Source organism: Thermobia domestica, chromosome 14 (assembly GCF_964235325.1).
Source record: "Thermobia domestica chromosome 14, izTheDome1.hap1.1, whole genome shotgun sequence".
In the NCBI taxonomy this organism is placed as follows: Eukaryota; Metazoa; Arthropoda; class Insecta; order Zygentoma; family Lepismatidae; genus Thermobia; species Thermobia domestica.
In genome coordinates, this window is record NC_137467.1 from 128,849,375 (window position 1) to 128,876,280 (window position 26,906).

The window sequence follows — 26,906 nt, forward strand, 5'->3', positions numbered from 1 at the left end:
CTTTAAGTAAATTGGGGCCAAAGAGTTTTAAAGTTTTATTTATGACTTCTGATAGTTGGGTTGTTTTTATTTGTTTCTGTAGAATATATATATATATATATATATATATATATATATATATATATATATATATATATATATATATATATATATATATATATATATATATATATAACAGTCGTTTTTAATATCAGATGTTTTTATTCATAACATGCATATAAATATGGATAAAAAACATTTAAAGACACTATTTTAAAGGGCTGGAACAGACCTATTCAATGATTGCCGAAACTTCAGTGCAATGTAAATGCAATTGAAGTCAGAAAACGTTGCCATAATTCCTTCAGTGTAAGTGCAGTTAGGAGTTCAAAAAAACAAATCACAGATTTTTCTTATAGAGGTTTGAGGTTTCTTTTCTTATTTAATTCATGCAGATGATTGTTAGAGTTTGTGAGTTAAGTTTCAGCATTATCTAAAAGTATTCTGAATTGTTTTATCTTGAACACATAAGGGTTTAGATAAAGTACATGGCAGTCGTAGTAGCCATGTCCTCTATTACAGTGAAAGTTGTATTAAACAGAGAATGGTGTTCACTGAATTAAAAACGTGACCATGCCGCAGCAGGACCAAAATGTCGCGGGTCAGTAACCCGAAATCACCTCGTATTAGGCAAAATGGTAGAAAAAGTGTGACGCCGAGGATATCCATGCACTAGAAAATTGAAGTTTAAAAAAAGCACAAAAACAACACTTGTATGAGACAAACACATACTACAAAACTGGAGCTCGAAACGGACGAACCAGCCCCGACGTCAGATTCGCCCGAACTCGACAAGGTGTTTCGTAAGAATAATCAAACAAGGTGTTGAGAGATTGTATGAAGAAATGAAAGGCATGTAACATGAATAGTGTGTATTTATGTTGATTTCGAAAATTAGCCAGAAGTGACTCAAGTTATTTATACATTGTATGTTGGATTGGAGCCATAAGTGTCTGAAGATATTGTTATGTAGATAGATGAGCTAAGAGTGGCAATTGATAATTGAGGTTTGTGGTAATTAGAAGGGAGACTGGCGAAAGTGCAAAACCTCGTAACTCATCAAAACCAAACTTTTCAGGAGATCAAAAAAACTGTTCTGCTTTTACATTATCTTATATGCGATACGAGGTTTTAAAAGTTAGTTTTTCACGTTTTTTATTGGGTTTTCGTTTACGAGCTTTTGCACACACGTAGATTCAGATATGGGGAATCGAATGCAATCAAAATCTAAAATTCTATAAAAAGTGGAGATAGGAGGTTTTGCACTTTCGCCATCTTATTGAAATAGTTTTAAGATACATGAAGGTTCCTATTAACTGGATGTCTAGAGTGGTAGGTGAATGAATTGATGTAGTAGTATAAGTCAATTAATGGTTGACAGTAAAAGAAATTGGTATCGTCATTTATTAGTAATTACTAGTAGATTTGAGAACTGAATTCAAGTAATACCTTTGCTCAAGTATACTTTGCCAAATATATCGTATGATGGAAATCTGTAAATTTCAAACTCAGGCCAGATTCCAGAAAACGGATTGTTTGTATGATCTTATTTTTCGAAATATAACAACAACTTGCCATATTAGACCCACATTATCAAAAGCAGAAGAATTTTATTTGTATACTACAACGGGACTTCTACTCACACCAAGGAAAATAGTAAGAATAGCTCACCAAAGAAATCATATAGTTGTCACAGATGAAGTGGATCACTCTCTAACTTATTTTTCCCGATATGAAGATTATGAATATATTAAAACAGAGACCCTCAGTTTATCTAGTAGACATACAGCTAACTTCACTGTAGAATATCGCACACTCCCTACCAACTATAACTTCAATTCTACTTTCAACCTACAAAACGTTCAACAAGCTGTGACACCTCTTCAAGCTTTACTTCAGCAAGAACGAAGCAATTTACCAAATCATTTTTCCGAATTACATTTACATCACTCTTTTCCATGGATTATTCTCATTATTTCTTGTATTGTATTTGTTCTTCTACATGCTATAGGAATAACTCGGCATTTCTTATATAAATGTTTGAGAAAACGCCAACACTAATAACATCTTTTGCTTTTCAGAAAAATGTTCCAGATCCTAATACCGATAATTTTCCTTTTGTTTGTTCTAATAACAACAATAATAATATATTTGTGCCTAATCTTTTATAAATCTCGTTACAAAAACAAAAACTTAACTAATCGACTACACATACCTTTACCATTAGGAAAACTCAATTCACCGGCGTCTACTACTGAAATCGAAATTCAAACAATACAGTCTACAAATCCTGTATGTGACGTCAATATAAATACCGATTTTAGTGACCAACATACTCGACCAATACCAACAATTAGTGAACTGGTATACATTTATTAATTACAGTGATGGCACTTCTACTCACTCTGAGAGAAATGATAGTGACTCCCTTGATCCTGCTTAGATGGGACGGAAACATAGTGTTATTACTACTACTTATATATCACAACAAGATTTTTTTCGTAGTGATTTTCCAGTGTATCATAGTGTTTATAGTGTCTATACAGTGTCTCCAAATGTATCAGTGTTGTGGTGCAAATAACTTTCATTAATAACAAACATGTATTTTTCTCAAAAATAATCTTGCAGATTATTTTTTCTCCAGTGTGGGGGGTGTAAGGATCCCCACATCATAACAGAAGCACATGTCAATACAACACGTGTTATTGATTACAAACAATGAAGCAGACGAGAAGTCATCACGGAAGACATCGGAGGAAGCCGAAAGGAGACGGACCTCACGAAAGGACCCGAAAAGGACACATAAAAGCGCAACCACGGTGGGACCTGGTATCAGTCGACCAACTGATCAACTAACCAACACCGGCTCCGAGGTCGCATTGGACTAGGGATCCTCACTACAACCAAGCCTCACGAAGCTGCCTTGGGCTGAGGGGGCTTTCCTTCAAGACTCGCCAGAACCTTGCAGGTGCCTTGGAGACTGCTTTGAGAGAAGGGGCACCGTGCAAAACACCAGTCTCCCTTCATCTGGTCAATAAGAAAATAGACACTACTCTTTGTAATCAAAGACATTTGTAATTAGAACTTTGTAATAAAATTGGTGAAGAGAAAAGACTCGCCCGGACCATCATTTAGTGTCTACCTATAAAATCATTGCGATATACACTAACTAATAATAATATAGAATTATTATGTTACTTGTCAAAATAAAAAGATATTATTGTGTGATATAAGCAATTGAAGTTAAGGTTTAAGTTTACCTACCATAATTACCACACGCCACCTCACTTTTATTTCTTCACATCTTCATCAGCCCGGTAATTCGAAAACTGAGAGCAGTATGTCTCGATATTAGTTCTATATTTACATTTATAATTTACATAATAAGCTGTAAATAGTCTAAATTTGTGTAACATCTCTGTAATTGTCACCTCTCATGTTATGCACAGATAATCTGTCATATCGTTGTCCATTATTAAGAGATTTTACCGTGAAAGGATTTTTGAAATGTATAGGAGTCATGTTAATTTTACGAGGGTGAGTCGGAAAATAAGTTTTGCCTCGTAGCTATGGACAGATGTGTTTATGCAGTACAAATACTATGCTGCGAAAATAAAGAACAAGGCTTATTTTGTTTTCCCACATAAGAATCAAGAACATTGATTCATTTGTCCTCCCGCCTTAACAGGTTTTAAAAGACCTTGAAGCAATGCATGGGTTGCATACTAACAAACTCCTTCACGGCTGTCTTCACTTCGTCATTGGTTCCAGAGAGCATTCTTCAGTGCCGGAAAGAGTTGAAAGTCGCTGGACGCGAGGTCATGGCTGTATAGTGGATGGACGAGACTCTTCCAATTGATGGTAGCAAGGTGAAATTTGCGTTGCGCCGCCGCTGAGTATGATTTCACATGGTTGTTCGAAAGGAGGAAGACCATGTCGCTTCCTGCGAACAGCACACTTCAGATTCGTGAGTGTCTGACAATACCATTGATTGTTCCAGTCTTCATGCTCGCCGAGCACAGAATGGACGTGTATCCGAACTTTGTGCTAGCACCGCGATAGCGCCGTAATCGTACGTAACCAAGTAATGTATAAGTGGGTCTCGCGTCAAACCGACGTTGTGTTTGCCCCATTCCTTTACGATTTCTCGGGAGAAAAAGCTATTTTTTAAACTTCGTTTCTTCTAGCAAGTGCTATAAACAGATGTAAGATAAATAACAACTTTTTTGTTTGTATTTCAGATTGTTTGACATCGAAAGGTACCTTCTCCACTGCTATAGGCAAACTAACACTCTCCGGTCTACTCATTATAAGAAGATGAAGATCAGTGAATTATTTCAAAGGACTTCAGAGAAACAACTATTAACGCATTATGTGCTGATGTCATTGCTGTTGTGTATAGTTTGTACATATAGTAATGCGGAAAAGGAACCTGTGGACGTTGACAGTATAGGGACGCCATCTATGGTAAGTTGTCTTTAAATTTTACGAATATAGGCAGTAGTATTCGCGTACAATTAGATTCAAAGAACATGCAATTGGGTGTTCTAGTGTGGTTGTTCTAATTAATGTTTTGAGTAGTTTTGCGTACGTAAGTCAAGCAGAAACTAAGATTGCTTACTGGGAGACGTATTCTAACAAACGGCAAGATTGTGGGACTGAGAGTTTATTTATCACTTAACGAAAATGTCTAAAACTTTGAGTTACAGGTGTTGCGTTCTCCTCTCTTTCCGTATTGAGGACACTTCCGTTATAAGGGCATATTTTCTCACATAGTATACAAGCACGAAGAATGAAACATACAGTGTGTTTCGGGAATAAAGGGACAAACTTCACTTACATGTTCAGGACCTCAATACAAGAATAAATAAAATTGTGTGCAACTTTGGTCGGAAACGCCTAATGACGGAGATGGGCCAATTTATGGTATTAATGAATTGGTCGTAGGGTGGCTACACTGAATAAAAGAACCGACGAACTTCGCATACGTGTTAAGAATTTCAATACAAGAAAAAGTTTATATGCCATTTCGGCCGGAAATATCTAATTGCGCAGATGAGGCCAAGTTACCCTAACTACCCTATGACCACTTCCACTAATTGAATTAAATTCTTGACCAAAGTTGCAGATAAACTGTTTTCTTGTATTGAAATTCTTAACACGTATGTAAAGTTTATCGATTTATTTCCGAATCACTCTGTATATTTTTGAATATAATTTAGAAACTAAATGTAACATTTTTTCTTTATTTTTTAACTTGTTCAATTGCTCGTCCTTCGTAAGGAAACAATAGGTTTATAAAAGAAATACAGTATTTGAAAAGTAGCTATATTTCAATACCTTCCTCATCATAGATGCGTATTTCAACCTAAATAAATTGATAAAAACCCGTTTCGACCCAATTACTTACTATGTTCAATAATTCATTTCAAACTGCAGCTATAATTATTTTTTTTATTTTATTTTATTTATATTTATTTATTTTTATTTATTAATTTTTTTGTTGCGAAAAGTGTACTTCCTCTCTTTAAGACGTGCATTTCAGTCAAAGCATGGTTCAACCCAAGTTCTAACAATGTTTGAAAAGACATTTTAAACTATTTAGCTCTTCCCTTACTTCCCCCATTTTATGAATACGATGTGACAAAATAATGTATAGAGATATATACCTTGGAAACCGAATTTTCAAAACAGACGGAACGAGTGACCCTTTGCACCAAAGATGAACATGTGCTGGTGATCCATTGTGTATTTGATGCTGACAATGCATAAACTAAATGTTAATGAAACTACATAATTAACATTAAAAGTAAGTATCGATTTTACAATTATACTCTTACGTGTATAACAAGTGAGTTGCGTTCCACAGTTGTGAAACTACGACAGACTTCCAAACTATGCGAATTCAGTATTGAAACAAATCTGTAACTTCGGGCTGTAATAGAAGGATAGATACGTAGAGAGAGAGAGAGAAACGTAGTAAATAGTAAATTTCTACCATTTCCAGCCCTAGTAGAGAGATACAGGAGTACATAGTATCCTCCCTTAAAACGTTGAGTCGATTCCAAAAAAGCATTTGTCGTTATCTATTACTGTTTTTTTCTATAGCGATCAACGTTGAAACCGGAAACGGTTGATTTTATTTCTTTCGGTTTGCTTAGGAAGTTAACGGAAGAGCTGGAACCCTTTCTTGGGATTCTGAATCGATTGCAAGAAACCGCTCTCGATATCTCTTACCGTTTTTGCCCTATGTAAATTAACATTGAAACCGGAAGTACTAAGAAATTTCAGCCACTTCCGGTTTTGGTAGTGTGTTATAAATGATTACTATGTTTTCTTGAGACGCTGAATCGATTTAAAAAAATCACTTGTCGTTCTTTGTTACCGTTTTTGATCTATAGCGATCAACGCTGAAACCAGAAACGGTAGATTTCTGTCTCTTCCGTTTTGATTAGAGAGTTAACGGATGGGATGGAACCCTTTCTTTGGGACGCTGAATTGATTACGAAAAAACAGCTTCTCGATGTCTCTTACCGTTTTTCCTCTATGTAAATTAACATGGAAACCGGAAGTACTAAGAGAGTTCAACCATTTTTAGTTTTAGTAGTGAGATACGAGTGGTTATGATGTGTTCTCTTGAAACGGTGAACCGATTAATTAATTAATTAAAAAAAAAAAAGCAGCTTGTCGCTCTCCGTTACCATTTTTCTTCTATGGCGATCAACTTAAAATTGGAAACTGTGATTAGCAGGTTAACAGAAGGAGATGGAACCTGTTGTTAGGACGCTGAATCGATTGCACAAAATGGCTTTTGATATATCATACCCTTTTTTACTCTAGTACCTGTCGAAACAGACGGACCGTCGGACATGAACACACTATAAGACTTCTGACACTTTCGCATAGCATAGTTGGAAAGTATAAAAGAATAATTAATTAATAAGGAAAGAAACTCACGTAGTTATTCCGTTGTGGTTACTAATTTTAGGTACAAAATATGTCTCTCGCAATCTTATATATATATATATATATCCATCATTTATTTAACAAGATGATTTATTTCCCACGTCTTATCTTTTGAAAAGTTTACTGTCGAGTTGTGATAAGACAGCTGTAGGTTTTCCTTTAAGTTGGAGATTATTACTCACGCAATTCTTTGTCGTGCCTGATAACTTTATCTGGAATCGCTAAGTATGCTATCACTTTCGTCAAGAATATCTGTGACCAAGCTGGTGTAGATGAACAGTTAATATTTTTGCATTGTAATTGGCAGGGCACGGGTTCGAATCTCGCATTTTCCATAGTTTTTTCGTAGTTTCACTACCTGGTTAATGGAATGGTTCCTTTAACATATAAACCTTAGCGGCTTTCTGTTAATACTTTCTCCGGTATCCGGTCAAAACAACGCAAGGACAAAAACCGCGCATGGACAAAAAACCGCACACAGAGAAAAATAGCATATGGAGAGATGTGGCGCAGACAAAACCAAAGAATGAACATAAAGAGCGCGTTCTTGATTAGTAACTTGATCTTAGGTATTTCTTAAATTATTTTCAAATGAACTTCGGCACAGGTCAATATATTTGATTGGGTTTGGTAGTGCCATCTTCCGCTGAAAACTTAAAAAATTAACTTCCTATTTATCTGTACATTATCTTACAATATTTTAACCAAACAAACTAACTTCGACACGGGTCGACGTACCTGACTAGTTGTTTCCTGGCCACTTATGGCTGTTTAGAGAAATGAACTATTTGTTTCATAAATAAGCTATTTTACACTCAGATGGATGTGCGTGGTTATTTTGACTAGACTTTATATCTAGTCTAGCCATAAATACTGTTACAAAGAAAAAACTAGACATCAATAATAAGAGAAAAGGGAATTTAATATGCATATAGTATGTCTAGCAACAGTTTGCACCAGTCATATTTCAAAGTGACCACCTTAGCACACACACAAGTTCGGAGTCTGGCGGGCCACTCGTGTATGACAGCACGCATTTTCTCCAATGGAATTGACGCCACTGCAGCCAGTAAAGAACGCTTTAAACTGGCAACTGTGGGATGGCGCTTCTTGGAGGCAATATACAGGTGTTGTGAAGCACTGTTCACAGTTCGTAATTCAGAGGATTAAGGTCAGGGCTGCTAGAAGGCCAGTCCTCAGTGGATATGAAGTCATGCACATTGTGCGGCAGCCACTTCTGGGTTGATTTTGCCTTGTGAGCAGGAACCTAGTCTTGCTGGAAAGTCGATGTGGGTGTTCGGAAGAGGGTGGTGATCAAATCCTTCAGGCACCAGGTCAGTGTTTTGGTACGCCAGGGCACTACTTTTCACTCCTTTCTCCCAAAAATGAAGACGTGTGGTGCCAGCATAATTCTCTCTCCACCACGCCATGACGGATGCGGGATGATGGGCTCTCTCGATTTTCGGAACTTCGTTGTTTCAGGCTTCCTGAGCTGATGACGCACACACCTTATCATTTTAGCGATTGAAGCACTCTTCGATAGTGAACAACATCCCACCGGTGAAAAAAATCTGTCTGTGCCGATTTGCGCGTACCGCTGAAGCAGGAGTTTACTTTACGTTTCCTTTACTCCATCAGACGCCGCGTCAGAAGGAGTCTCGTTGACTGTCGGTAGACTCGAATACCAAGATCGTCCCTGAGTGGCCTGGACATCGTTCAATTGGAGATGTTCATCTCACGGGCCATTACTGTCTGCTTCCATAAGGGATTTCTCCTCACACGCGCCGCCAGTGTTTCCACAGCTTCTGAAGTCCTTGCACTTCATACTCGGCCAGCTCTCGGGCGATCCTGAACAGACCCCAGTATTAAGGAATCGCTGGATGGTGTGGTACACAAACATGCGACTGATGTTAACCTTTTTTTGTGTGTGTGTTAAAAATTTCACTCGCTGGATTTCGAACTTAGTGTAGCGCTATCACTGCTACCCTATTTTCGTACTCACCTCATTCCTCGTGCGTATACGGGTTACGTGTATCCCTTTCTACAGCAGTACTCTCTAATTGGCACCATACGTAAGTCCCCCATTTACGTAAACTGATGCATTCAAGATATCATATTTATATATATTAACATTAAGCATTTTCCGACAGAGAACACACCCATTGTCTGTTTCGTGCAAAGGCCACAGCGGAACCGAACGGTTTGCACGTGGATCTATCACTTCCATACACTTTCTGTTTGCCAATAGCAGAATCAGTCCCCCCCCCCCCTAACCACACTTCTTATTTTGGCAACCGCACACAGAAAATTTAGTACTTTTGCTCTGAAGAAAGATTTCGATTGGCAAAAGAAGATTCATATTTGTTTGGTTTCATTTCGACTGTTAGTAGGGAGTAGCCAAGTCATTCTGAGGAAGACTACATTGAATTGTTAGTCTTAGATTTTAATATGTATTCTTCGTTTTTATACGATAATCCCTCTCCACCTGAAAAAAAAAAATGAAGAAACACTATTGTGATGCCATAATGTCTTGAGCCGTGGTAAAAATGCGAACTAAAGCTCACATCCTCACACACCCATGCGTTGAGCCAATAAGGGTTCAGCTCTTGCTAAACGAGAGAAAGCGAGTGGAATTCCTTCAGCCGATAACAGCGCTTACAACGGAAGACTAGGGATCAAGTCAGTGTGGTATATCTTTAGTATGGACTTGCTGCTCACGTTCTTGTATGTAAGTACAGGAATTACGAAAACCGAAAACACTATATGATGGGTTTCGAATAGAAAATTCTCATAATCCCAGTGCTTTCTCAAGGACCGGTACCTTCTCCCGCATGGAATAGTTGTGACACTACTAACACGTTAATCTGCATACAATTACGTATGGGCTAAAATCACGTCATATGACGCTTTCGTCCTTTCATTTTCCAGGATTTTGCTTATAGTGTTTCCTTAGAAAAGCAGCGAGCTTCCTACTTCTACCGTTTAACATATTTTATTAACGGTATTGAGTAGGCCTACTTTCCATTCTGATATTTCTTCTCCCTCCTCCTCCACCAAGTTGCTGGACAGAATTTAGATTTAAACGGCATCGGAAGTGTCACTGTTCATCTCAGGGACTCCGACAACTATGAATTGGACTCTGATATTGGTCATTTTTGACCATTTTATTTATCTCACCTCCCCCAAGTTACGGGACAGAATATGGATGTAAACGGGATCGGAAGTGACACTTCAACTCAGCGACCCCGGGAACTATGGATTCGACAGCAATATCGGTCATTTTCGATTATTTTTAAATATGTTCCCCCTACCCTAAGTTGCACCTTCAAAGTGAATAATAAAAGACACTCCCAGGCCCGAACTTCATCTATGTTGAAAATTTGACTGAGATCAGTCGGGTGGTTCAAGAGATATAAAGTCACATAGTCATTTTCAATTTTATGATATAGGCTTTAAAATTATATAAATATAACACTGAAGTAAGGGACATTGTATAGATTTGAAGAAGAAATTAGTCAAATTAAATCATTAAAATTTTAGTTCATTTCAAAGAAAACATAAAAATATGTAATGATACGAAATCTTTCAGTTTAATGTTCCACAGCTATGCTGCACAGGCTAAAGGAAAGGGTGATGATAGGAATAAATTAAATGGTAGAAGAAAGAAAGAGGAAACGGGAGAACCCTGAAAAAATCCACGCACACGGTGTTTGTCCACCACAAACAAAGCCCACCTGGCGCAAGCTGAGATCGAATCACGTATCCCGTGCACCAGAGATGAACGATCTACCACTGAGCCACGCACCCCCCATACCATGAAAATAATATCAGGTATAAACCAATAGCCTGAAAAGAAAAGTAAGTACATATTCAACATTGTTAGGTGGGTGTTGACAAAAGTTCATGACGAGGAATTTATTTTGCGTTTAGCTGAAACATGACTTCCCGTCATGCGTACATGAACACCCGAAAAAAAAAAAATGGAGAGAATGAATTAAAAGAAATACAATATAGGACTCGAGTTACATCGTTCCATTTTTTTTTTTTTTAAAGAAGACAGTGGCTAGTGATCGATATCTTTTTAAGTCTTTAAAAGTGTTTGCAAGCCGAAAGAACTTAGTTTCAGCTTATCCTTTCTTAATGTATTTATATATTTGGGTAAGTAAATAATTTGTGTGTATTTATTTTTTATTGTCATTTAATTTTTAATTTTCTACTCTTAGGACTCCCGTTTACTTGCAGATATATCGGGTGTTCTAATATATATATATATATATATATATATATATATATATGACCTTTCGAGTCATGGTCTGGAGACAAATTGCACTATGTGGCAACGTCGCAAATAAACTACCAATCTATCAAATAGTTATATCGATTCTTTCCAGGTGGCAATCAAAGTCGATATTGATTGACACTAGCATCACTTATTACTCTACCAATTGATTAAACTGCTTGTTGTAGGCGTATTCGTAGAGTAATGCTAATGGCTCCAAGTTAATCTGCGACGTTGCCACATTGTGAAATTTTGAATCGCCATAGCGGCTGAAGGGGACCCCGGAGGGCATACCATCATATGACATTTTCGCTTTATTTTGGCTTGCAGAATCGTCCTCTGTGGTCCGTGGCCGCCATTTTTAGAACACCCGATATAGTAGTGTACATTGCGTGAGAGAAAATTGGCGTAAAGCGAATTATACGCTTTTAGCTCGCAGTGTGCAAACATATGACAATCCAAAACTTAATACAAATTGAAGTTTAAATTCAATTAATAATTAGAGCTCTAAAATTGTCCGTGACATTTTTTTTTCAATTTTCTCATTTGGTTCAATTATTCTTTTTAGACATCATTGTATAAAAAGGAAGATAAGGTATGTTATTTTGTATTTAAGCACTAGTTTTAAACAAATATAATTATAACAAATTCGGCTTTTATGCCATGATCATTTTGCTAATCGCTGTCACGTTGTTTTTCGCACCTAATATTTGTTCTTATTAATGCTTGATTACTTTTTACTCACCTAATATTTGTTATTCTGGAGTAGAGAGAGACAAAGTCGGAAAAAGTAAAATTAGACGCTGTACCAAAATTGAATAAATGTACAGTGGAACTTCGGTTTACGAAACCCTCTTCTGACGAACAGATCAGTTCTCGAACAAATTTGGTTAACAACTTTTCCCTCGGCACGTGAACAATATTTGTGGGTATGAATGTGCACGCACTCCCATACTGTCAATTCTATGTACGTAAGGTCGAACCACCTCGTGTCTACCACTCTGAAAATCCTCTTATCGTAAAGCGCAAATATGTTAAAAGCTGAACTGCCTGTAATGTGGAGGACCAATAGCAAGGCATGGGTAACGCGGATTTTATTTATGAAGTGGCTGGCTGAAGTATTTGCCCAAAGTGTAAAGAAGTACCTTCAGTTATAAATACTATTTGGTCTAGGAATTAATTCGTGCGGTTTTACAAAAGATGGCGTAACTAGCTTATTGTCCCATAGTTTCGTTGATCCAAACATGCGTTGAAAACTACTGTCATTGAGCATCTTGTTTAGTATATGTCAGTTGCTTGAAGCGGAAACAACAACATTTTTTCTTCAACTGAAAATGGCGCATTTTGTGCCTGATAAAGTGTTTTTGCGGGGAGTTATTCTTCATTGCTTTAACATGAAGAAAAGTGCTACCGCAAGTCATCATACTTTAGTGGAAGTGTTTGGTGACCATGCTCTAGCTGAGCGAACGTGTCAGAAGTGGTTTGCACGGTTTAAAGGTGGTGATTTCAGCTTGGAAGACCAAAAGCAATTTGGACAGCCAAAAGAATTTGAAGATGAAGAATTGAGAGCATTGCTTGATCAGGATTCGTGTCAAACGCAGGACGAACTTGCAGAAGAATTTGGAGTTGAGCAAACAACAGTTTCCAAACGTCTCAAAGCCATAGGAATGATTCAAAAGATGTCTTATTGGGTTTCACATGAATTGAAAAGAAAGACGTTGAAAGAAGAAAAACCGTTTGCGAATTGCTGCTTCAAAGACAGAAAAGGAAGGGATTTTTGCATCGAATTGTAACTGGTGATGAGAAGTGGATTCATTACGAGAATCCTAAACGAAAAGAGGCCTGGGTGAAGCAAGGTGAACCAGGTCCTTCACAACCGAAACGAGATATTCATTGTGCAAAGGTTATGCTGTATATATGGTTGGATTTGAAACGTGTGGTGTACTATGAACTTCTGAAACTTGGTGAAACTATTAATGGACACCGCTATCGACTACAATTAATGCGTTTGAAGCAAGCTCTGGCCTGAAAACGACCAGAATGGAATAACAGGCATAATAAAATTATTTATCAAGATGATAACGCTCGACCACATGTCGCAAAACCGGTCAAAACCTATTTGGAAAATGTCGGATGGAAAGTGTTACTCCACCCGCCATATTCACCAGACACTGCTCCGTCTGACTACTACTTGATCGATTGCATGAATAACGATTTGATTGGACAGCGGTTCACTTCTTCAGAAAATATCGAAAAATGGATCTTTGATTAGATTGCGTCAAAAGATGAGGAATTCTTTCGACACGGAATCCGTAAATTGCCTGAAAGATGGGAGAAAGTAGTGGCTAGCGATGGACAATATTTTTGTTAACGTATTGATTTACTTTGTTTTTGAAATAAAGCTTCAATTTTTATTAAAAACCGCACGAATTAATTCCTAGACCAAATATGTTTATGTGGCAACAACGTGTTAATTGTATTTACAGTAATTTCAAAGGGAAAAATATCTTTTCGGTTCGCAAACAGCCTTACGAAATTGGTTAAATTCGTGACTCGAAGGTTCACTGTACATTTGAATCGTTTTACTTTATCTGTAGTACACTGGTGACAAAACAGCAAAAGGAAGTGATTACTTCTCGTGGCGGCTCGAGAGTAATAGTTTTTAATTAAAAAAAAAAAAAATCCTTCGTGTAATTTCAGAAAATTTCTTGACGATTTTCAGTATCTACGCATGTTCATTCTTAAAGTCCATTGATATATGGGACATTTTCTTCGATTTTCTTTGAAATTAACTGGAACTTTAATGGTGTGATTTTTCTGGTTTCTCCTTCGAGTCGAGTTATTCGTTTGTTTCTTTCTCAAGTGAATTTTCAGTATTACTTAAATTGAATACGGTTATAAAATATTAGCATTATATATTTAATAGTATTTAATTTCCACGAAGTCAGAGACATCTAAATAATTTGAAGAAGAAATCAGTAATGTCAAACTATAAAATTCTAGTTGAAACGAGGGCTGTCCAGAAAGTCCCAGAAGTTTTGAAATTAAAAAAAAAAGTAACAAAATGAACAAACCAAATTATACTATATACGTTTGAAAGGTACACCCTTAAGCTATTTTTCCACATAATCACCATGCAAATTAAGACATTTAACATACCATGGCAGTGTCAGTCTGCCGTCTACAATTTGAACTACTGGCTTACATCGGCACACACTTCGGCGTTAATATGAAAGCGTTGTGCAGTGAGCCATGTCTTCATCGCTGGAAAGATGTGATAATTGTTAGGGGGCCAAATCCGGACTGTGTGGTTCGGAACCCATCTAGCACAAAATTTGTGGTACCCAAGCTTTTTCACCAGAATTTCGTGCACTAAACTCCGTGAAATTTTGGGAAAATGTTCAGCAAGTTCCGCAATCGTGAAAAGACGATTTGCACGAATTTTGTCGTCGATTTGCCTCACCAGTTCATCAAACACAAGGCTATTGTGCTGCCAAAATGTCTTGAGCCGTGGCAAAAATTGCTAACTAAAGCTCACACCCTCACACACCCACGCGTTGAGCCAATAAGGGTTCAGCTGTTGCTAAGCGAGAGAAAGCGAGTGGAATTCCTTCAGCCGATATCAGCGCTTGCAACGGAAGACTAGGGATCAAGTCAATGTGGTATATCTTTAGGTCTCTCACTGCGGTCCTCTTCGAGAACATTGGAACGGCCATTTTTAAAATCAGTGCACCATTGCCCCACTCGGCCTTCACTCATTATTTTATGTCCGTACACTTCATAGAGTTGGCGATAGATTTCAATTGGCGTTGGCTTTTTGCAGACGAAAACCTAATCACAGAACACACGTCACGAGAGGCGGATTTTCTATTGCAGCACACATTGTAAGACGTCTCAGGAAGCACAGTAAGAGCATCACAGTTCTGATGCTACCACAGCTGGATGCGTACTGATCCACTGCTGCGATAGGCCAAAACGTCTGAGACTTTCTGGACAGCCTTCGTAATAATAATAATTCCGTATAAAAATCAGTATAATAATAATAATAAAAAAACAAAGATGGCCAAAGTATTCAATACCGTTAAGAATTTGTTCTTTAATTGGTCAAATAATTCCAGTGGTTCCGTATTGCTGTAAAAAGGAGTGAGTGTCGTTTATACGAGGCGTTACAGATAATAGAGGCGAACTCGGAATATCGACTTAGCATGTTGAAATTACCCACACTACTCGAAATGCTTCGTATAATTTGAATTCACCCTTATTATCCGAAACGCTTCATTTTATTGAGTTTACATTTTTTTTCTTAATTCCCAGTGCACAAAAAAAAAAAAAAAAAAAGACAGTTTCGAAAGGGTGAATTCAGGATAATATTTCCTACCCCACATACTGCATGTTTTCATTTCTACTTAGTAGTTTACTATAAGTTCTTAACATGTTGTACATTTTTACGTGCAATCTTTTCAAGTTCTGTGTTTGTAATCTTTCGATTAAACTACTGTTATTCACAGTTGCTTTTATTTATATATTAACTCAGTAGAGTTATAATAATAATAAAAAAACAACCAAACTTACACTGTAGGAACATTCGAAATATAATTTAAGAAAAAAATGAAAATGAAATGAAATCTTTTAAGTTTTACGACCCACTGTTATGCCGGTTAGGCTAAAGGAGACTGTGATGATGAGCGGTGGGAGGAAACGGGAGAACCCCGAGAAAACCCACGAGCACGATGTTTGTCCACCACAAAGTGCACACGGCGCGAGCTGAGATCGAACCAGTGACCCCAAGCACCGCAGGTGAACGCTCTACCACTGAGCCTCCGCGCCTCCCAAAATATAATTTGACACTACAGGTACATTCAATTTGAAGCGTGACGTTTTCGTTACATCCGTCTAGGATACAAAAGTTTGAGGTTTTTCATCATTAATAGATTAAAAAAAATAAAAAAAGAAAACTTTAATGTGTGTGACATTGTGTTTATATAGCTCATTTCAAAATTTACAAATTAAACCATTAAAATATTGCTATTTTTCTATGATAGCGTGTTGTTTGGCGGTTATATTTGTTAAATACATAGTGTGCCAAAAGAAATGCAACTCAAGCTTTGATCGAGTATATTTTTTGAAGACACAGACACGATTTTTGTGACAAATGTTAGCGTTGTCTAGGGAGATATTCTGAGAATAAAACCTAAGGCAAATCGTAACGTTGAATTTTAGTAATTGTTTAAATGACCAGAAGTGTAATTAAAAAAAAAAAAAATGCAAATTGCTTATAATCAATTGCGAGCAACAGAAAAGCAATTAATCGCCTTAATTCTTAATGTAAATGTTTAGTACGCATCAACGTTTATCGGATTGGACAAAAACTGCATGTTGTTTTGCACCGTTGACAGTTATCAAGCAGGCTATTGTTTACGTATTCAGAATATATATATATATATATATATATATATATATATATATATATATATATAAAGTAACACATTCTGGCATCAGTGTTCCAGCAAAAATAATATCACAGGTGTTGCAACCTCCTACATGTTGAGCAATGTGATTTATCAATAAAATAATAAATTGATTTTTTTACAATGAAAAATAATTACTCATCTGTATCTGGCGACCTCTACTGGCGGAGAGAGAAATACGTATTCCTTTATTCGCGGTAGAATTTGACTTCAGGTCAGGTACATATCGAATTTCATTGTTTATTTTGTTGTGTTGCGTTGATTATTGACATTGGTTTTGTTACAAGGCCGTGAGTACTCTAACTTATCCGTATAAAGCGGTTAGAGTATGATTTCAAGAAATCTCTCCCAACTGAATAGTTCCAGACAAAAGCAAATTATGGCGTATTGTGCGACGATTTCGTGAGACTGGTTCTGTTTGTGACAAGCCTCGCCCAGGAAGACTTACAGTACTAACTGCAGAGACCCTTCACAATGTAGAGGCACGAATGACAAATTCTCCATGGAAGTCTGTTCGAAAACTTGCAGCTCAATCTGGCTTACGTAAAACTACCGCTCACAGAGCCATGCACAAGTTAAATATGCACCCATACAGAATTCTAACTGTACAGGAAGTATAGGAGACTAATAATGAAGCATGTGTGAGGTACTGTTATTTGTTCAATTCCTTAATTAGAGATAATGGTGTAGATATATTGGATAAGGTCTTGGACAATGTTTAGCAGAAGGGGTCCAGCTATTTTTTTCTAAAAGATATTACAATTTCGGTCGTTTCTGTTCACATTAGGTTAGTTTAGGCTACTTCAGGTTAGGTTAGTTTCGATCAGGTTAGGTTAGTTTATATTAGATTATATTAGTGTAGGAGTCCAGGATAATTTTCGAAGAAAATGGTTGAATTTTGTTTATTTCTTTGTATTAATATTAAGTTAGTTCAGGATAGTTTAAGTTAGTTTAATTCAGTTTAATTTTGATTTGATTACGTTATGTTAGGTCTAAATACTTGCTTCTTCCATTTCTTCCGTAAATTTTGTATTTTTTACGTACTTCTGGACCCCTTCTGCTAAACATTTACTAAGGTCTTTACACCGACGAGGTTTGGTTTCATTTGAATGTTTACATACATAGTCAGAACCCTCGTTTTTGGTCCACCGAGAATCCACATGTGTTACATGAAGTTCCGCTTCATCCTCAGAAGATCGGTGTGTGGTGTGCGATAATGCAACGACGAGACGTATCCTAAGGTCATCTCTTTTCCAATACAACTGAGAATGGCGTTATCTATCGAGATTTAATTATGCAATTTATTTCCTTGTTAAAAGACGATGAGCGAGACTGTTGGTTCCAGCAAGATGAGGCCATGTGTCATACCTCTAATGAAACGTAATAAATGTTACAAAAGTTCTCTGGTGATCGCATAGGTTCCAAAAACTTGTGGCCTGCCCGCTCTCCAGACTTAACATCGCTTGATTTTTTTGTGAGGGTTTCTTGAAGGGAAAGATGTACGAAATCAACCCCAGAACGATAGGATAGTTGCAAAGAAACATTGAAACAGAAGTGGCAAAAATTACCAGATACCCTTCGGAAAGTTTCACGGAACATGATAGGACGTGTAAAATTGTCTCCAAGAACGTGGGAGCCACTTTGCACACTTAATGTAAAGTTCATTCTTCCTTTCTTCAAGCCAGTACGGGTTGCCAGCTGCAGGTAATTATTTTATCATATATAGGCCTATATATATATATTTGCAGAAAAACAGATTATCATTTTATTGAAAAATCACATTGCCGAACATGTGCGAGGAAATCTTACACCTATGGTAGTATTTTTGCTAGAACATTGTTGCCAGAATTTGCAGTTTTATTTTAAAAAGTTTTTTTTTTGAATGCGTAAAAAATAGCCTTTATAACTGTCAACGCTGCAAAACAACATGCGATTTTTGCCCCATCTGATAAATATTAATATATACTAAACATTTAAATTAAGAATTACCGCGATTAATTTTTTTCTGTTTCTCGCAATTGATTATATGTAATCTGTAAATTGGTTGATTACACGTCTGGTCGTTTAAACAGTTCAAAGTTACGATTTGTCTCATTGGTTTTATTCTCAAAATATCTCTATAGATCAGCGTTTCCCAACCTTTCTCAACTTGCGGCACACTGCAGGTGTAACTTGAATTCTCGCGGCACACTCATATAGATATTGTTATTATTAATATTTGTAAATATAAAATACAGTGGCAATTTTTTCTGTGATTACTGATATCCTTTTCACAGATAAGAAAGCTGGATCACTGGTTTTCCCCCGTGGTAAATCATTATGTTTATTTTTCATTCTAATTTAAAAATAGAAAACAATTGCAATGAAATAAAAAGAACTCAGGTTTTTAAAAATACACTTTATCGAAAATTGTATCCAACCTTTCACTAAGAACGAAGATCACTAAATAACGAACGAAGAAACAAATCTCTTTTACTTTTAAAGCACAAATGTAGGTAACTTGTATGCATGTTTGCTTTGCAAAAGGATTGAATGATATTTTAAAATTTCAAGTTACGAAATAGACTGCAACAATAAAAAAGCGATAATGGTCATAAAAATTATAACAAATACCTTTTTCAACATTAAAAATGTACAGAAAAGTAACACAGCATGAAACTTAAAATTGTAGATTGATAGTAGAGGTTCATAGTAATGTGAAATACAAATATACATTGTAATGCTATTATTTCTGGACTGCTTGTATTCGTTGGCTGATGATATGCCAGATAACAAAGTGATTAATTTCATCAGCTACAAGCATCGGACTGTAGACTGCAGATACGTTGCACTACGCAGGAAAGCCACGCCAGAAGAAGAAACATTGCAACATATCAGGAATACTTATGGTTGGAAATCTACAAAAGATGAAAATAAAATACTTCAACCAACTTTTAACACAACGGATCACTTTTATTTAGCTCCAATTAGGTTAAGGGCGATAACTGTTTCTGATGCGAATTATGATTAAATAATAACAGGTGAGACGCTTAAGATACACTTAAGAAAATGCGTGACATACAACTCATGTTTACTTTCGCCATTAGCCGTCAAGTGCCTAAGGAGAATCATCATTTTAAGTATTCAATATACATAATTATCATAACTATTATTTCATATCTTTATTCATTGATCCACTTCATCAAATATTTATATCTACTATAATTAATCATCATCATCGCAGAATATATCATAAATGATCTCCTCTAACAACATGAAGCTCATCACACATGAAATTACATTAATGGATCAAGTCAACGCATTATACAGAAGAATTAGCACCTGAGAATCGATGTTACAACTGTGACTGCTATCGCTATATGTTTGACCTAATACAAAATTAAATTCCTGATATGATATGAATCATACGTATATGATAATAAGAGGAAAGGATCCATTCACGGAATCCTTATGGATTCCGGACGTTTAGATTTAGCTGGACATTATTTATATTATTACAGTACGTCCAGAAACAAAATACATAAAATTACCAATTTATATGTAAACGTATGTATCATACACTTCAATCACCCATTTTATACATGCCATAACTATTCTTTTTTTTTAACATAAAAAGATCAAACTTCAACTGTCAAAGAAGAAGAATTAAAAAACAGGCATTAATTTAACTGTCAATTTTGCCAGCACTTCAATGGTGCAGATAAACTTTACGTCATCTTTTACTGTGAAGATCAGTTTGGTAAGAATAAGGGTACAAACAGAGAAATAACACAAAACGCTGTAATGGATCAAACCGGTCCATTACAACATTTTTTCCCAATGTCTTGCAATTTTATTGCTATAGAATTAATAATGTTGTTTCGATCTCCTCGCGGCACACCAGCGGCACATTCGCGGCACACCGGTTGGGAAACGCTGCTATAGACAATGCTAACTTATTTGAAAATCATGTGAAAATTATTCTTACTTCAAAAAATACACTCGATCAAAGTTTGGGTTGCATTTCTTTTGGGTCATTATCTACTGTACAATGATGTTCATTATTCAAGAAAAAAGAAATTGATTGTCATATATCAAACTCTTACATGAACTTGCTTTCAGGAACTTCTGTTGATGATCCACTTTGTGTGGAAGTCAATAAACCAATTTGTGGAGACACATTTGCTCAATGGTAGGCCGCTTACCTCTGGTGCGTGGGGTGACTGGTTTGATACCCGGTCAGGTAAATTTGTGGTGGGCAACATCGTGCTTGTGGGTTTTCTCGGGGTACTCCTGTTACCTCCCACTTTTCATTCCACTAATTCTTCCATCATTCGCTTGCTTTAATCATTGTCTCCCTTAGCCTAACGGGCATAATTATGGGACGTTAAACTCAAACATTTCTTTTCATTTGTAAATAGTAGAACACTGCTACTTGTCCTATTCAACACTCGCAGCACAATGACCGAATTCATGTTGAACTCCTTCGTGACTAAGCGGTTAGCATACACGCCTCTGGCGTGGGAGACCCGGGTTCGATTCCCGGCGGCAGCTTATGTGGTTCGGATTCCGCGTTAATCAGTAAATCCCGTCTCATATAGCTTCGCTGCTGAAAGGCACGTTAAACTCAAAATCAACTCAACGGACTCATGTACTGTTGCGTCTTGAACACAAGCACCACGTGTGTGTGTGTGAGTGTGTATAAGAGAGAGAGAGAAAGAGAGCAACGCTACGTCTAGCCCTTTGAGGATCCTGTGGTACAAATTGTACCATACGGGTGTTTCATGGTACATTGCGTTATAACTCCCCTATTTGAGCTTTTTCGTCCGGTTTTTTTTTTTTTTTGTTATTTTTTTTTTTTTTTTTTTTTTTTTTTTTGTTTTTCAAGTCTAGAGGCATTGTAGAAGACCTTACGTATGGTTTCACACTTTCGTGCGTCGAGACATAGGAGGTGATGATGTCATAATTCTAATATATATATATTTTCTTTTATTAAGCCTATGTTCATTATTTTTTGGCGGGCTTATTTTTGCACGTAGAAGATTGAAATTTTGCACAAACATTCAGTCCACCGAGTAGTATTTACCAGATTTTTTTTCAGATTTCTGAGTTAAAACAGGGGGGGATCCAGAGGGGCAAAAAGTTGAAAAAAGGGATATTTTCACCAAAAAATCCCTTTCTTCGGGATTTTCCCGCCTTAGATACATGATGGAGACATGTGAATGGTACCGCCTGAAAGGCAGTTCTATTCTGAAGATAATGTTGTGCAAACCATGATCCTAGGGTAATTAGAGATGTCACAGGGAATTTTTACAAAATATCCTTCTGTATATGGGAATATGGGACATTGTCGGTATATATATTTTTTGGCGGGCTTACTTTTGCACCTGGAAGATTGAAATTGTGCATAAATATTCAGCCCACCTGGTAGTATTTATCAGATTTTTTCAGATCTCTGCGTTAAAACAGGTGGGGTCCAGAAGGGCTAAAAGTTGAAAAAAGGGATATTTAGACCAAAAAATCCCGTTTTTCGGGATTTTCCCGCCTTAGATACATGATGGAGACACGTGAGTCGTACCGTCTGAAAGGGAGTTCTATTCTGAAGAGAAGGATGGGCGAAACATGACCCTCGGGTAATTAGGGATGTATCAGGGAATTTTTATCAAAATATACTGTATGGGGGAATATTGGACATTTTCGGTATTTTTTTTTGCGGGCTTATTTTTGCACCTAGAAGATTGAAATTGTGCACAAACATTCAGTCCACCGAGTAGTATTTAACAGATTTTTTCAGATTTCTGCGTTAAAACAGGGGGAGTCCAGAGGGGCTAAAAGTTGAAAAAAGGGATATTTAGACCAAAAAATCCCTTTTTTCGGATTTTCCCGCCTTAGATACATGCTGGAGACATGTAAATGGTATCGCCTGAAAGGCAGTTCTATTCTGAAGAGAATGATTGGCGGATTATAGTCCTAGGGTAAATAAGAGATGTCTCAGGAAATTTTACCTGAGATCATGGTGTTTTGCGGTAATTTGGGGCATTGTGGGAATTCTTGATAAAATTTCTTCCGGCCTTAGTATTCAAGATATAAACTTGAAATTTGGCACCACATTCAGTATACCAAGTACTATTTATCAGATTTTTTTGAGATCTCTACGTTCACGCAGGGCCGTTCCAGAGGGGCCCAAAGTGTGGAAAAAAATTCTCCGAAATTTTCCCTTTGACATCATTTTTCCCTCTCCTGGCATATGGTATGAGCATGCAAGTGGTACAATTTGAAGGCCAGCTCCATTCTGAAGAGAATGAGGTATGAACCATGATCCTAGGGTAAACAGTGACGATGCAGTAGCTGCTTGACTGAAAGTCTAAAAAATACCCCCAAAACCCCGGATCCCCTAAGGGCTAGACTTTATAGCCACCATGTCTAAGCTTATTGGTTTTCGATATCTACCGCTTCAAACTTACTGTTTCTACGCTTTCGGCCCTCGCTAACTCGGTCAATATTTCCAATATGCTATATGTTCATAGAACTTTCTTTCTTCCTTTCTTTCTTTTTTTTTGCTTTTTCTTTCTTTTCTTTTCTTTTCTTTTTTTCTTTTCTTTTTTTTTGTTTATCTCGGTATCAGGAATCACTTCCCGACGTTCGTTACATTAATTAGTTACATCATATACGAGGGTTACCGCAAGTCATGGCAAGTTTTATTATTATTATTTGAATGAGAACGAGGCAAGAAATTCTGAAATGTGCGAATGGAAGTTTAACACATGTGTAAACGTTACATGAGGGAAGTAAGATGAACATACATATTCCTATCAGAATATAGCACGAGAAAAATAAACAATGAATCGTTCGATTCGTATACATTTTACGTCAAACTCCAACATTACTTACCTTTACAAGTACAATTACAGTTATGTTCTGGTACTTCCCATCTCCATCGCACGAGACATTTCTGAACACACACACGCATAGTTGTAACTGTAGTTTTAATGGTTTGAAATGTAATTTGTGGTAAAAACGAATGATTCGTTATATTATTTTTTCTCGCATCTTGATGGGAATGTGCTACATGTAATGTTTACATATACAGGGTGTTTCAAAACAACACCGACAACGTTTGGAAGGTGATTCCTGACATCAAGATAAGACAAAAAAATATAGACTAACCTGGGTGCACAAATGCTTCCTTTCGGAGTTACAGGCTGTCGAAAACATTAAAAAAATGAACTTTAAAGGCACATAGCTCTAAAACTATGGGATCTACCGTAGTCAGGTCAATACTTCACTTATGAACTAGTATGCCCTATCCAAATATCATTTTTTTTTTTAAATCTTGCGGTACTTCTGCAACAATTTTTTAATAGAGGTATTTGATGAGTACTTCAAATTATATGCTCGTAGCCAAACTCCCTCTGTAAAAATTGTTGCATGAATACAGTAGGATTCTGAAACATGGATTTTTGAATAGCGCACATATTAGTTCCTAAGTGAAGTATTGACCCGACTACGGTAGATCCCATAGTTTTGGAGCAATGGACCATTAAAGTTCATTTTTTCATGTTTCCGACAGCCTATAACTCCGCAAGGAAGCATTTGTGCACCCAGATTGTTCTATACTTTTCATCTTATCTTCGTGTCAAGTAGCGTTGCCACGAGTCGTGAAGTAAACGAGACGAGACAAAACCCTTTTAGACGAGACAAAACCCTTTTAGACGAGACAGACTACTTGTCCCGTCTCGAAAACGAGACGAGACGAGACGTCTCGAAAATGAAGACGCTGGCGGGAATGACCAAGATTGAAATTGCCAGTGGTCATATAGATTGCAAAAGGAAAATCCCCTTTGTGAGAAAACATATTGAAAAGCCTTCATAGAAGAGTGTTCTCTGTCTATTGAATGAAACAATCGTGATACATGAGCTTCCATGAATATCATCCGTAATGTCTTGTCAACAATTCCCCTTGCTATAAACTGAGGAATTATCATTTTTTTCATTTCTGGCTGGAATGATGAGAAACAAAATCAAAGACAGGGAAGATTTTTACAAGGTCAAGTAACCGAACTACCAACCACCATCTATTCAATTTGAAAACTGGATAAGGTCTACACCACTCATTACAGGCTGTAGTGGAAAGTTCTGGCTGAGATGGCGGAAGAGAACAGAACAGACTACACTTGTCTTTATTCTCTGGTGGCGGTATTCTTTTTGCTATATGAACCGAAAACGGCAATTGAAGTATGTCATCTTGCAACTAATTTTTTTTCTTCTCTCTCTCTCTCTCTCACACACACACATACACATAAAAACACACTTTTACCATTTTACCAATCGCTGCTTATTATACAGTAGTCATGTAAAATTCACCTCTTCGTTTGGAAGGCGGGCGAAGGACAAAGAAAGCAAAGATGTTATCGAGGAACCCTTCAAATTGTTTGTTTTCAGCAAATTTATGATACCAACAATAACACTTTAAGTGAAGAGGTTTTACAGGGAGGCCTTCGTTTTCTTACGCGGAAATGTTTGATCTGACCAGAGTGCGAAATTGCCCTCTGCTTCTATGTTGACAGGAGGGGAATACTTTCCTTTCCTAGTGAATAATATTCAATAGGACCTAAATTATCTTCAGAAATGGTTTCTTACAGAGTGTAAAGAACATTTGGTATAATATTCATGGAACTCCGTTGAAAGCAGAAAATATCATGAGAATGATCAAAATTCGAACATTGAAGAACATAATTATCAGAAAAGAAATATGATACCCAAACCATAATTTTAAACCTGCTATAAAATGTATATCCTATATTTTTACTAATTCTTTACTCCCATGAAAGTATCCTGGGGAGGATATTCTCTCCAATTTTTCCTGACTGAAATCCTTTTATCCCGTACGATTTCGCCCCCTGACACAATACGAAAAAACAAATGCTGTTAAAATCCATACACATGACAGTTCCGGGACTCAACCCGGGGCCTTCAAGCCGATGGTCTATCGCCGCAGACTGCTCGGCTTGGTATGAAGATGTACGTTGTATGATTGCAAATAGATCACGACAATATAAGAAACCTTAATCCAAAATGGCCACCCAAAAATCAACTTCTTTTTTAGACCACTAGCTAATCTGGGTGTACTGTCATGAGTTTGTTACACAAACGGGGCAACCACCATATAGTGGCACATACCCCGCGGTTATGGGAACAGATTTGTACCATGGAGGTGAAGACTGGCCCCAAGCATTCTTTGGTCCGATGTGTCGTTCAGCTCCCATTACTATGGCACTTTAAGTAGAGCTTACTGTGCAGTAACATATAAAATTTCAATCAAATAATTTCCATTACTCAATAAAATTATTTGGTTCCCAGCTTTTTTTTATATATAAAAAAATAATTGCAACAAATCTAAACATGCTAAAATGGAAAGTATTTTTGGATTGGTATGGAAACCTAAAGGCTGAAATATATGAAATCAAAGTGAACATATATATATATATATATATATATATATATATATATATATATATATTTCCATCTCTCTTTCTTTCTCTCTCTCTCTCTCTCTCTCTCTCTCCCCCTATATATATATACATATACATATATACATATATATATAGACAGACACTATAAAGCAAGTGGGCTGATAGTATACGATAGTGTCGGGGATGGAGACACCTTTACATCGAACTTTGCTTGTCGTGTAAACATTATTTGACATTAGTGTCTTCATCTTCGACGTACCTATGAGCAATTTACTGTATATTCGTGTATTGAAACTGGTAAAACAAATTTCAATGTAAAAAAAAAAAAAAAAGCCAGGGTCGAGAAGTCTCAGACAACTAACAGCAGAGATATATTATCTTGTAAACTATTTGTTCTTGCCGTGTGAGCTTATTTGAATTTATTTTTAAGACCTTTAGGCAACTTTGGCCCACCCCGAATGGATGACGATGGGAAAATTAGTGGAATGAAGAAACAACTACGAGAAAACACACACATTCGAAAAATGAAATGAAATATTCGAGTTTTACGTCCCACGGTTATGCCGGTTAGGCTAAAGGAGACGGTGATGATGAGAAATAAATAAAATGGTGGGAGGAAACGGGAGAACCCCGAGAAAACCCACGCACACGGTGTTTGTCCACCACAAAGTTCATTTGGCGGGGGCTGGGGTCGAACCCGAG

General features: G+C 36.8%; 1 protein-coding gene across 1 annotated transcript in view; it reads left to right on the forward strand.

The window, feature by feature from the left end:
• LOC145670315 (putative divalent cation/proton antiporter TMEM165) overlaps positions 1–26,906 on the forward strand; it is a 151,098-nt gene that overhangs the window by 3,351 nt on the left and 120,841 nt on the right. Inside the window, exon 2 of the mRNA XM_081738805.1 lies at positions 4,281–4,506. Coding sequence (XP_081594931.1) covers positions 4,357–4,506 — 150 coding nt within the window. The 5' untranslated portion in view covers positions 4,281–4,356. The remainder of the gene's footprint in view (positions 1–4,280; positions 4,507–26,906) is intronic.